The 13592-nt window shown below is 43.4% G+C and overlaps 1 protein-coding gene and 1 pseudogene across 1 annotated transcript in view; both read left to right on the top strand.

Moving 5' to 3' along the window:
• The window catches only part of LOC102846231 (carcinoembryonic antigen-related cell adhesion molecule 3-like), a 15723-nt gene extending 11839 nt beyond the window's left edge, over window positions 1-3884 (top strand). Inside the window, exons 5-7 of the mRNA XM_006901095.1 lie at window positions 934-949; window positions 1591-1878; window positions 3859-3884. Coding sequence (XP_006901157.1) covers window positions 934-949; window positions 1591-1878; window positions 3859-3884 — 330 coding nt within the window. The remainder of the gene's footprint in view (window positions 1-933; window positions 950-1590; window positions 1879-3858) is intronic.
• Window positions 3885-7105: 3221 nt separating this feature from the next.
• Window positions 7106-13592, top strand: part of LOC102845817 — an 18211-nt pseudogene continuing 11724 nt past the window's right edge.

Here is a 13592-nt window from a genome sequence, read left to right as displayed (position 1 = left end):
TTTATTTACAAAGTTCAAATACATCGTTTTTCACACCGGATCTTTCCCATTTCATTCACCTCTCTCCCATCAAACTATACGACCCTATGATTTACAAACCCCCCCCCCACACACACACACAAACACTGCTCATCCTCATCCCTCTGTTTACACCCTCCCCTCATACTCATTCTACAATAATGGTTGTATACAGTGTTTGTCCTTATGGCTGAGTTAGTTCACTCAGCATAATGTCCTCCAGCAACTTTTATGATCTTAAACTTATAAAACAGGACTGACATGGGGGTTGGGGGGAACTAAAAAAAGAGGGTTTAAATAATGAACACTACATTGGAACAGATGAAGGAAAGAACTGTTTAAAAGGACTACATGGTTAGGCGTTGCTTGTGTGACAACAGTCCAGAATAAAAGGTGCATAGCGAAGTGGGCTGGGATGGGAGGAGGGAGGAATTTATGCAACAATGAATGATTGTTTTAAAGCGAATTGGGGGGCAGGGCTAGGGAGAAAAATGTATAACAATGAATGAATGGAAATCCAAGTTTTCTGTCAACTTTCACTAAAATCACTATTTAAAAATTATTTTTTAAAAAACCAAACTATATCTGAGCTTCCCCAACTCCAAGGAACACAAATGTAGACAGAAAGAAGAGAGACAAGGGAAATTTAGGGGCAGGTGTGAAAGGGAGGGGAGAAGGGAGACTGTTCAGAAGAGACTCCGCCCCAGCCCACTAGACTTAGACATGCTCTGCAGGAGCCTCAGAAAGGACATGCACTGCAGAGAGGACCGTGGAGCAGGCAGGACCGGCAAGGGAGGCAGAGGGTGGGCGCTTCTGGAGTCACACTATTCCCCGCAGAGGAAGGCACAGAGCAGGGGGCAGAGAGCCATGCATCCCCCCTCAGCAGCTCCCCTCAAAGGGCACATCCTTTGGCAGGGAACGCTGCTCACAGGTGAGAGGGTACAATGTGCTGAGAAGCAGAAAGTGGTGAACAGAGACAGGCTGGGTGGGCCAGGGAGGACCAGGGTCTTAGAGGTGACAGAAAGCTCCTGCAGGGGTGGGGGGTGGGGATACAGCCTGCTGGAAGGTCAGCTATGAGTTGGGTCTGACTACGATGTTCATGAGAGAGTCCACTCTCAGAAATGGGCAATTAGAACAGGAGAACTTGAAAGGCTCTTGGGAAACCTTCACTGATTTATCTCCCAGGAATCTGCCAACTTGTCTGGGGGAACAATATAGAACAGCAACAAAAACAAAAATTCCCTCAAGGAGTTCATGTCTTAGAGAAAGGGAAATAGACCAATATCCAGATAGACACCCAATATCAGTTGGTGAGTGCTGAGAACACAGAGCAAGGAAAGGTCTCAAAGTGAAGTAAGAGATGAGATGTCACGAGAGGAAGGTTCCAAAGAAGCCTGTAAGCAGATACCTGAGGGCAGGGAGTGAGCATGTGCAAACACATTGGGGTTCAAAGACACTAAAGGAATTCTAACGTTGGAAAGTGTGTGCAAGGGCCAAAGGAGACCTCGGACTAGATAGAAGGCCCAATTCCCCTCCCCCAAAGCTGACCGATTTCCCCCTTTCTCCTCCTAGTTTCACTTCTCTTTTTCTGGAGTTCTTCCATCTCAGCCAAGCTCTCAATGAATTCGACGCTGATCAAGGCCATTGAAGGAGATGATGTTCTTCTCCTTGTCTACAATCTGCCCCCCGACACTCTGGAGTGCACCTGGTACAAAGGGGACAAGTTAGAGTCCGACTTTACAATTGCAGCATACACGATACCAACCGAAGCAGATACCCTTGGGCCTGCACACAGCGGCCGTGAGGTAATATACAGCAACGGGTCCCTGCTGCTCCAGGACGTCATCCCAGAGGACACGGGTACTTACACACTACAAATAACACGCCCAAATGGTCAGCTGGAGACACTGGCTGGACAGGTCATTGTATATGGTGAGTGATTGTTGATGTCTGGATTTGTTGTTGATAGGTGCTATGGTGTCAACTACAACTCACAGTGATGCTATAAACAGATCTGACCTTTGCCCTCCCCTACACCAGGTCACGGTCTCCAATATGCTCGAGTCCATTGCTACCATCATGCGCAGTCTATCTTGTTAAGGGTCTGTCTCTCTTTCTCTGACCTCATACATTTGCTAGCACATCTTTTTTCTAAGGACTGGTCCACAGACAGCACACCCAAAGGATGTGGGGTGAAGCTTCACTGCCTTTGCCTCTACAGAGCACCCTGGCTGCACTTTCTCTGAAACAGACTCGTTTATTCTTTTGACAATGCGTGGAATGCTCAGTACTCCTCTCCAACACCACAATTTAAAGAAATAGATTATTCTTCTGTTATCGTTATTCATCGTCCAACTTTCAGATCCATAGGCTCATTGGTGTGCTGGGGGGCTCTACCACTGGAGTAGAAAGGAAAGGACTTTGCTGTCTCACTCCCCATTGCACTACCTGAAACTAGTACAGACACAACCTGTTACCAACTCCTCATTGCTCTTTGATGAAGGAATGAAAGAATAGTCACTGAGTGAATGAATGTCCATAATCTCTTTAGAGATTGAAGCCCAAATGCAGAGTCCCAGGTTGTTCTGCCAACATAGCTCCCTAGCCCTCCAAGTGGCTGAGATCCCTTCCCACTGACTCTGGAAGCTGCTGAGAGATACAAGAATCAGAAAACAGGACAGCCAGTTGTCAGTGGAAGTATGTGAGGGAGTTAGGTGTGGCGATCAGGGTGTTCTTATCAGGAATGTGGGAGGACGAGGAGGAGAGGATGAAGAACAGGGAGGAAAGAGAGTCGGAAATGTCCATGATGGTCAGCATTGCCTTTGGCGTTACACATGACTTCACAGATTCAAAGGTCCACGAGCCCCCAGGTGATCCAGAAACAAGGACAGGACAACCTGAACCTTCACCATGTACCAGGAGAATGAGCTTCCTTTGTGTAATGTATAGGGTCTTTCCCCCTAGTGACGCCAGCACTGGAGATCCTCAGGATGGATTACATCTTGATTTTCTCTCCAAACTGATCCAACCAGGAAGTCAGAGGCAGAGGAAAGTCCACAGTTCTCAAAGCACAGAGGAACATTTTACTTGTGAGCTGGCTGGGTGAGCCAGGTTGACCAAACCCTGGTTTTGTGGTTGTGTTCTGTTGTATGGACGTCATCCTCTGTGGTCTAAAGAAAAGACCTTCAGTGAGATAGGTTGACACAGTGACCATGGGCTCAAGTATTTCAGAGACAGTGGGGATGGCACAGGATAGGACAAGGTTCAGCTTTGTTCATAGAGTTGCTATGAATCATAGACGAGTTGACAGCACTTAATAACAACAAAGAAATGAATCACTCTGCGGGAGTCTCTGTGTTGAGACTCCCCAATTTGTCTGATTCTCCATGAGGAATTAGAGACAAGGATCTCTTTTCTCAGTTGACTAAATACAACACATAATTTCTACAAATGTGATCTATTTTTCCTCCTTTTCTGAGACGTCACAGAAGCTCCCAGAGCTTCCCTCTCCACCCAGGAGTCCTTGATTTCAGATAGACTTTGGTATCTTCCTCTGACCGCAGAGTTGAACTTTAGAGCTTGGTCTAAGAGCTTCTAGAATCTTCTAGAGAAAGATCCCTTCTCCAGGCAATCGGTCTTAGATCTTGAAGATCTTGGTAGGTGTAAGATCTATAAAAACAATGCTGACATGTGGAAGCAGTTTAAACATTTAATCAAATTCCTATCCACACCACTACACACAAGTGACCCGCGTGGACCAGTTCCTCAGCAAGTTCATGGTCCTCTACTTTCCACAGCCCAGAAGCCCATCTCACAATCATCTGTTCTCTTTCTCCACAGAGTGGCTGCCAACACCCCTCATCTGAGCCAACATCACCACAGTCAGAGAACATGAGGACCCTGCAGCTTCCACCTCCCTCACCCACCATGCTGACATCTTTAGCCAGTGAACCTTCAAAGCCCTGAACCTGTAGCTCATAGATAGGATGATTCTGTCCCAGAACAACAGCCCTCTCACCATAAACCCCATCAGGAAAGATGATGCTGGAGACTCTCCATGTGAGGTCTCAAACCAAGTCAGCTCCAGGGAAAGTGATCTCTTCTGGTGGATTGTTGACATGAACTCCACCGAGTAGATCACCTCTAGCTAGACAATAGTTCTTTAAAGGGAATCAACTGTGACAATGTGGATAAATTATAGAAAGGGAAACAAACTTGCTCTGTAAACGTTCATCTAAATCACAATAAAATATTTTTTAAAATGTAAGAATTTGGTCTGCAGCACAGTTGAATGGGCTCTGTCCTGGCGACTAGAGCACAGCAGAAGGAAATGCCACCCGATGCGACAGCATGGTCACAATCTCTGCTTGCTCAATCCCACTGAGTCAGTCCGTCTTGTGGAGTCTTCTTTTACGCTGACTCTCTTCTTTACGAAGCATGATGTCTTTCTCCAGGATCTGGCCTCTCCTGATAATCTCTTAAAGTGTGTGAGACAAAGTCTCAACAGCTTCACTTCTGAGGAGGATTCTGGCTACACTTCTCCCAAAACAGTTTTGGATTTGTGGCAATATTCTTTGTCAGTATCACCATTCAAAACGATTGTGTTTACGTTAATGATAATGGAAGGATTTGGAAAAAAATAAGGAGAACAGTTGTATGCCTCAAAGTATATTATCAACATCGCTAAATTGTACAAACTGTTGAGTTGGTGTCTGTTTCCACCACACACATAAAGGATAACTCATTCCACACAGAGATATTTCCTGGAGAAAACGAACCAGTGAAATCAGCTCTGCTTACCGCATTAGGAGTGGAGTGATCCTGATCTGGGGAGGCAAAAGAAGAGTTTCAAATCCATGAAAATGCAAAGCTGCCTTCCAGCCTGAGAACAGCCCTGTTTCTAGGCTGTTGTGACTTCCAGCTGAGGAGGGAGAGGGTGGTGGCAGTGGGAGGAGAGGTGGCCCAGGACCCTTAAGGAGTTCTGCTTCCCTCAGAGTTTGTCAGCAATATTAGTACCAGAGAAGGGGCAGGAATAGAGCCACAGAGGCCTCAGACCACTGGTGAAGATTTCTACCTGTTCACAGGCCTTAATTTTTGCCCAAATGCATTGAGGAGGGGCGATGAGACTCAGAGCACCCAGCACGCTGAAAACACAAGGTATAGTCTCACCAAAGGAGAAGGCCCTGTCCACAACAGAGGCAGGAGGGGAGGAGCAAGGTGAGGAATGGCTCCTAGGAACACGTCCATCTTTCTGGGGCCTCTTTGTTCTAGGCAGAATGTTGATCTGGGGCCCTGTCTCAGTGGAACCTTTTGAGATGAGGAAAGGTGTGAAGATCTATGCCATTTTGAAGTAAGGAATCTGAGATTCAAAAGCGATTTGGGGATTTCAGAGTCCCTGCTGGTGGAGTTTACCAGCTGTCTCACTGAGTGAGTCACTTTGTTCCCTGTGGTTGGTGCTCAGGCTTTGTGTCCCTGTGACAGCACTGATCGCTTGCTTTAAATAGAGATCTGAACTGTAACTGCTATTCTCAAGAAAAGGAGTGTTGGATTCATGAATTAGAAAGCACATTTTCAGATAACTCCTCAGAACTTTGCAGTGTGTGCTGCTGTCAAGTCAAGTACGACTCCTAGTGAGTCCATAAAGAACAGATCAGAATCTTCTTGCCCCCACCTGAGCCATCCCCACCATCTCTACCATGCTCAAGCCCACTGTAACAGTCACTGAGTCAATCTCTCTTGTTGAGGGTCTTCCTTTTTCTCTGCCAGCATGCTTGTTTTTTCCAAGATCTGTTCTGTCCTGACAACATGGCCAAAGCATGTGAGACATTTCATCCTCTTTGCTTCTTTTTTAAACTCTTTAAATTGAGATTTTAATGAAAGTTTATAGAGATTTTGAATTTCCATTCATGTATTGTTGTACATTTCCCTCCCTGTCCACCCTTCCCCGCAGTTTGCTTTTCTCTTTGAAAAGAAAAATATTCTTACATTTTTATACAACACCCACTACCCCCGCTAGTCCACTTTACTATGCAGCTCTTATTCTGGACTCCGTCATGAAAATTATACCCAATCATATATTCCTTTAAAACAATTCTCTCCCTCATCTGTTTCAATGCAGTGTACATTATTTATCCCCTCTTTTCTTAGTTTCCCCCTCAACCCCAATGTCAGTCCCGTTTTACAACAGTGGCATTATGCAGTCTTTGTCCTTCTGTGACTGAGATATTTCATTTAGCAAAATATCCCCTAGGGTCACTCATTTTGTATAGTATTTTATGAGTTCCTTGTTTTTCAATGTAGCATAATATTCCATTCCACAGCTTCTCCATCCATTCATTTGTTGATAGGCACTTGGGTCGTTTCCATCTCTTTGCTATTGTGAACAAAGCAGCAATAAACATGGGTGTACATGTATCTGCTTGGGTGGCGGTTATGGTTTCTTTGGGGTGTATTCCCAGTAGTGGAATTGCTGGGTCATCTTTACTTCTAAGGAGCACCAAGAAATATGTGTAAATAGAGAAGCCTGAAAACAGAACCTTCACTTCTCCATATTAAAGTCTTTAGCGAATCTGGAATCAATACTGGATTTTCTAAGAGCAGGTCACCTAACTTTGCAGCGAACCTAATCATAGACTCTAAAGGAAACATGTCTTTTCTCTGAGGTCCGACAGGTCCAGAACAGGACCCTTACTCCTTCCCATCCTAGAAAGTTCTTTTGCCAGTGTTTAACTTGAATTTACCATAACCTTGACATTTGCATGCCAAAAAAGGAGAGAAAAAGCAAAAACAGTAATAGTTTCTCCAGTCTCTCCAAAGTCCAGTTTAAATACCAAGTACAAAGCCTGTACTGAACTTGGAAATTGTAAAGATTAATTTGACCAAGGCAGGAATAATCTTTGGTTAAAGACAAAACAAATCCCCTGCTCTGGGACAGCATAACCTTGATTCCCACACTGACGCTGCCTTCTGATAAGGATGTAGTTATGGTAACAGGGAAGGCCAGTGAATAAGAAAAGAAACAGTAAAAAAACATCTTAGGGTGACAGAGCCATCTCCAGGCTGACTCTGTCAGCTGGTGCAGGCCGCCATGAGCCAGTTATCAGAAGACTATGACCCCAGCGATGAGGAGCCAGCTCTAAGCAGCTCTGAAGATGAAGTGGATGTGCTTTTACACGGAACCCCTGACCAAAACTGAAAACTCATCAGAGAAAGTGAATCATTGAGTGAAGATGAATTTGAAAAAGAAATGGAAGCAGAATTAAATTCCACCATAAAGACCATGAAGGACAAGTTATCCTTTCTGGAAACAGGATCTTCCTCAGGAAATGGGAAAACTGGAGCAACTCTGACAAAATACTATGATGATGTCTATTTTGATTCTGAGGATGAAGACAAAGCAGCACAGGTGACCAAGAAAAAAAAAAAGAAATGACACCAGATTCCAACAAATGATGTATTACTTTATGATCCTGAAAAGGATAACAAGGCTCAGGCTTGGGCTGATGCACAGAGAAGAGGCTATCATGGATTTGGACCACTGCGGCCACATCAACAACAGCCTGTGCCCAATAGTGATGCCGCCTTGAATTGCCCAGCCGGCATGACCACACTGTGCCTTGACTGCCAAAGGCATGAATCATATAAAACTCAGTATAGAGCAATGTTTGTGATGAATTGTTCTGTCAATAAAGAAGAGATTCTAAGGTACAAAATCCCAGAAAATAAGACAAAAAGATGAGGCCATAAGAAAACGTGGTCTACTCATGGACATGTTGCAAAACAGGCAGAGACAGAAGGAGAAGAAATTTACCACCCAGTCATGTGCACTGAATGTTCCACAGAAGTGGCAGTCTATGACAAGGATGAAGCCTTTCATTTTTTCAGTGTTTTAGCAAGTCATTCCTATATAGTGCAATTAGCATTTACTTGCCCAGTGTTGTATATAAAAGGCAAGTATGGACTTGCATTTTTCTCATACCTCTCTGTATCATTAAGTGACATTTTGAATTGTTGAAGAAGCAGTGTTTCAGCTTTAAAATAATGCTTATTAGCCTTCGTTCCCCTTCCTCTTTTTGTAAATTTTCACCCACACAGTGGGACTCTTTTTTGGTAGTCTCTTTGAAACAGTGGGCTTTTATTTATTAAAGCTCTTTAGAATTGAAAAAAAACAAACTTACGGTCCAGTTAACATATTCCACTGCTTATGTAATAAAAACCTTCTAAATAAAAGCTTTGAGGATGACAGGTAAAGAGGACACACAATCATGAGTTCCTCTCCCCTGACCTAAGATTAAAGAAAGTCTTCACTAGTTCATTCTGATTGTGGCACTTTCCTGCTGGTCAGAGAAAGTGCAACAGGAAATTCCATGCATATGTCTATATTGCAGAGAAGTCTCTGGCCTAGTGATAAGAAACTGTTGCAATCACAAAGGCACGTGGTTAGAATTCATTGGCTGCTCCAAGGGAGAAGTATGATCATTCTCCTCCCTTGTGCTTTAGTGCTTCTCAAAACCCCAGGGAAGGTAAGCTATGAACAGCACTCAACAACAACCTATAGAATCTGGCCCAGGCACTTTGCTGTTTAGTTAGAATGCCATCTAAACCTTTGATAAGACTGTCTCAAGAGAACAAATTAGAAGAAATCATAAACATGATTTACCAAGATCTATAGTCAGTCTGCAGACTAATGTGCACCTGATACAGGCCATGGTCTTTGCAATCCCTTGCTATGCATCAGAGAGCTAGATGACGACTAAGGATGATAGAAGGAGAATTGATGCCTTTGAGCTGTAGTGCTGGAGAAGAGTATTAAATATACCATGGACTTATAATAGAATGAACAGGTTCTTCCTAGAAAGGGTGAAACAAAGCTGCTCCTTGGAGGCAAGGATTCTGAAGCTTCGTCTGACATACATTGGACATGTTGCAAGGAGGGACCAATCCTTGGAGAGGGATGTCATGCTTGGAAGGGTGAGAGGACAACGAAGGAGGGGAAGACCCTCTACGAGGTGGATTAATTCAGTGACTTGGGTAACAGGGGTAGGTGAGATTGGCACAGGATAGAGCAGGGTTTGGGGGTTTAGTTGCAGGTGACTCAATGGCACATAACTACAATCAACAACAACAACATAGGCAATTCTTAATGGAAAGTAGTAAAGCACATGAACTTTTAAATATCTTTATGGACTTTAGGGAGCTCTGGTGACCTAGGCCATAGGAATGACATTATGACACTAATGACTCCGAGTCATTAGACAATCTCATGTACAGCTTTGGAAACTTGTCCAAGGGTCAGCTATGACTCCGCTCTGCCTCAATAGCTTGATGACTTGAATGGCAGGACTTAGACTTTATTCAAGGAAATTCCAAAAAGGAAGGCGTTATCACCTTAGGACAGAAGTAGATTTTAATAAGAACAGTCTACTGGGAACTTAAGATCAGCATCCAAACACTAGCTTTCAGAGAATTATATAAATTATTGTCAAAGGTCATAATTTCTTTCACTTTTTCACAGAGCCATTCTGCCATTTTAATTTTCATAACTGTTTACTTGCCAGGAGTTCTGCAATGTTCCAATTGTCTCTTCCTTTCTCTTCCAACACATGTGATCCTGATTAAACATCCCCTGCATTGTTGTTGTTATGTGCTATCAAGTCGACCACAACTCATAGTGCCCCTATGCACAGTAGCTCTGACGTCTGCTTTGTCAGGGCCAATCCCACTGTCTCTGACACATCTACTCTCATTACCCCAGTTGTTGTTGTGAGGTGCCATCAAGTTGAGTACAACTCACAATGACCCTATGAGTGGCCGACCTGAACCCTACCCATTGCTGAAGTCACTGTATCAATCCATCTTGTTGGTGGTCTTCCTCTCCTTTGCTAACCCTCCATCTTTCCAAGGAATAGTCTCACCTAGCTACATGCCTGAGTATAAAAGACACAGCTGATTATGACACAATTAATGAAGGGTTACAGGAAAGGGAACTTCAGAACATTCCCTTAAGGACTCTGAATTTCTAGGCCATTGGCCCATACCTACTTGTCACACATGGAATTCCCTAGAAGAAAGAGAGGGGAGAAAAAGAGAAAAGACAATGGTCAGATAGAAAACTTTCCAATGGAGCCCCGTCTTTGAGGAAGTTGTGTAGACATAAATGCACACTCAGATAATAGTTGACAGAGTTTGGGGGGAAAGTTCAGAAAATGCTGGGAGAAGAGAAACATGACATTTAGGGAGCCCAGCTTTTAATGACTCTGCATTTGTAAAAGCAGGGTTTCTTTCTCAGGCTGTAAGAATTCTCAGTTTATTTTCCCAGGGCAGCAACTTAAAGATGAAGAGAGCGTGCAGAAACAGAGACCTCCAAGAACTGGCAAGGTACAACAGCACAGGCTGTTACAGATCTTAAAGGTAAAGTGGGAAGATCAGATGATGCAGATCTTTGAAATAAACTCTTCATGCAAAGTGCTCTCTGTCCTGAGCAGTGAAGTGGGCTGACAAAAGATTCTCATCCCCTAAGACTGGCTGGTAGATCATTAACGACTGAGGAGCACAAGGAAAGAGCCCTCTGAAGTACACCTCTCTACTTATCCTTCCCCAGTGTACTCTGGGAAAATAATTCAAAGTTTTGTGTCTCTAGCTCAAGAATCCCAAGGTTCTTTCTCCTGCCATAAAGAGTCATATTCTTAGAAACTCAATAGGGGGTCACCAAGGGTCAGAACTGACTCAAAGGGAACAAGCCACTGTATAAAGGGAGCCCTGGTGTCCTAGTAGGTTACATGTTGAGCTGGAAATTTGAAAGTTGACAGTTCAAATCTATCAGTTGCTCTCTGAATTGTGGTGTTGGTGAAAAGTATTGACCATACTATGAGCTAACCAAATAACAAATAAATCTGTTCTGGAAGTGGAAACATGGTACTTCATAGAGACAAGGATGTTGAAACTTGGTCTCACATACTTTGGGCATGTTTTTAGGAGGGACCAGTCCTTGGGAAAAGACATCATGCTGGGGAAGTGGGAAGATTCACAGAAGAGATCTTTAAAAAGACATATTGACACAGTGACAGTAGTTACACAATGGGCTTGAGCACAGTGCAGATCATGAGGTTGGCACAGGATAAGGCAAGATTCTTATCTGTTGTCCATAGAGTCGCTATGAGTTGGACTCAACTCAATGGCCCCTAACAGCAACAACAACACAACTAAAGTTCTCGTGTGTTTTTCTGTATTCAGTTCTCTCCCCTGACCTCTCAGCTCCAGAAAACAATTGATCAGATTTCTGATTTCATAGCTTCATCATTTCAGAACGTCATGGAAAAGTGATCACGCAGTATTTAACTCTTTTGTGCGTGACTTCTTTCACTTAGCATACCACTTTTGAGAATCATTCATGTTGTGACTTGGCCTATTCGTCACTTGTTATTTCTGAGTAGCATTTTCCTGTATGGTTGTTGTTAGGTTCCATTGAGATGAGTATGACTCAGCGATGCTGAGATGGACAGGTAAGAACTCTGTCCTATACTGTGCCATCCTTGTCATCGCTGACACGTGTGAGCCCACTGGTACAGGCACTATGTCGATCCATCTTGTTGAAGGCCTTTTGCTGACCAAAAAGCGTGATGTCTTTTTTCCAAGGAAGTCCCTTCCTAATAACATGCCCAAAGGAGGCGGGATGAAGTGTCACCATCCCCGCCTCTAAGGAGCGCCCTTGTGGTACTTTCTTCAAGATATATTTGTTTGTTCCTTCAACAGTCCAGGAGATATTCAGTACTCCTCTCCAACACCATAACTCAACGGCATCGATTCTTATTCTGTCATCCTTAGTTGTTGTTCAACTCTCAGATGCATAGCAAGGGACAGAAGAGACCATGGTGTGAATCAAGCGCACCTTAGCCTTGGAATTGACACCATTGTTCATGTACCTTAACAGTTGACTTTCCCAATACACTATGCCCTTCAATTTCTTTTCTTTTTTAATTCATTGTCGCATATTTTCTTCTCTCCCTTCCCCAACCCAGCCCCACAATGCACATCTTGTTCCAGATTGTTGTCATACATACAATGTCTAATTCCTTTTGGACAGTTCTTCCTGTCATCTGTTCTATTGCAGTGTTCATTACCTATCCACTTTTTTTTTGCATTCTCTCCCCACCCCATGTCTGTCCTATTTTATAACAGCATTGTTATGCAAATACTTTTATCCTTTCGTGACTGGGATATTTTACTCAGCATAATGTCCTCTAGGCTCACTCATGTTGTGTAGTACTTACAAGTTCATTGCTTTTTAATGCTGAGTAACATTCCATTGTGTGAATACACCAGAGTTTGTCCATCCATTCCTTTGTTGATGGGCATTTGAGTTGCTTCCATCTCTTTGCTATTGTGAATTATGCAGCAATAAATACATGTGTGCATACATCTGTTTGAGTTATGGCTCTGGTTTCTTTAGGCTGTCTTCCCTGTAATTGAATTGCCGGGTCACATAGTATTTCTATTCCCAACTTTTTGAGAAAATGCCAAGCTGCCTTCCACAGGGGTTGCACCATGTTACACTCCCACAGTGAATAAAGGTTCCACTGTCTCCACAACATCACCAGCATTTGTTATTTGCTGTCTTGTTGAACTCTGCTATTGTTGTTGGGGTGAGAAAATATCTCATAGTTTTTTGATTTGCATCTCTCTGATAGCTAGGGATTTTGAACATTTCTTCATGTGTTTGTTTGTAATCTGAATGTATTCTTTGTTGAAGTGTCTATTCATATCCTGTGCACATTTTGTGATTGGGATATTTACCTTTCTCCTGAGGTACTGGCACATTCTATAAATTTTAGATATAAGTCCCTTATCAGATATGTGACTGCTAAATTTTCTCCTAGCCTCACTGTGTTAGAGAAGTTTTTTGATGTGCACAGGGAGTTGATTCTTTGAAGGTCCCTTCATCCATTTTATTTTCTCCTGGTTGTTGGATCTTTTGGTTTCTTGACTGCTGGTACCGAGGGTGGGCGTTGATTATGGATTCAAGTATAGATGCATCATAATTTGTTAACTTATTCATTAATTAATAGGCATTCAGGCAGTTTCCAATTTCTGTGAATTATGAATGAAGCTGCTACAAACATTGCTACCTCAGATAACAACGAAGAGGAATCTTTCAAAGGTACACAGGGAAAACCGGTGGGAAGAGGCCCTTGGGGACAGGGACAACGTGCTCCTGGGTGGAAGGGAAGCCTGGAAGTAGCGCACAGGGGGAAGTCACCTCAGATAACAACGAAGAGGCATCTTTCAAAGGTACACAGGGAAAACCGGCGGGCCCTCGGGTCAGAAAGGAAACCATAATCTACACAGGAGTTCTACAGGATACGTCACCTTTCCTTGGAGACAGTGCAACTAAACTTAAGAGACACTGGTCAAAAGAAAAAAAAATGTCAGCAGTTGACATGTTTGGAATCACAGAAGCCAAGAAAGCTTAAGATACAAGCTATCAGATCATGGGTTGGACAATGGAAGATATTTTCTGAAGGGACTTGGCAGATGTGAAGGGTTATCCTGGTGGAGGGTGGAGCTGGGAAGTAAGT

Source organism: Elephantulus edwardii, unplaced genomic scaffold (assembly GCF_000299155.1).
Source record: "Elephantulus edwardii isolate Elephantulus edwardi_28Jun2011 unplaced genomic scaffold, EleEdw1.0 scaffold00308, whole genome shotgun sequence".
Classification (NCBI taxonomy): Eukaryota; Metazoa; Chordata; class Mammalia; order Macroscelidea; family Macroscelididae; genus Elephantulus; species Elephantulus edwardii.
Note: the sequence above shows the minus strand (reverse complement) of the source record. Positions and strands in the feature narration are given on the sequence as shown.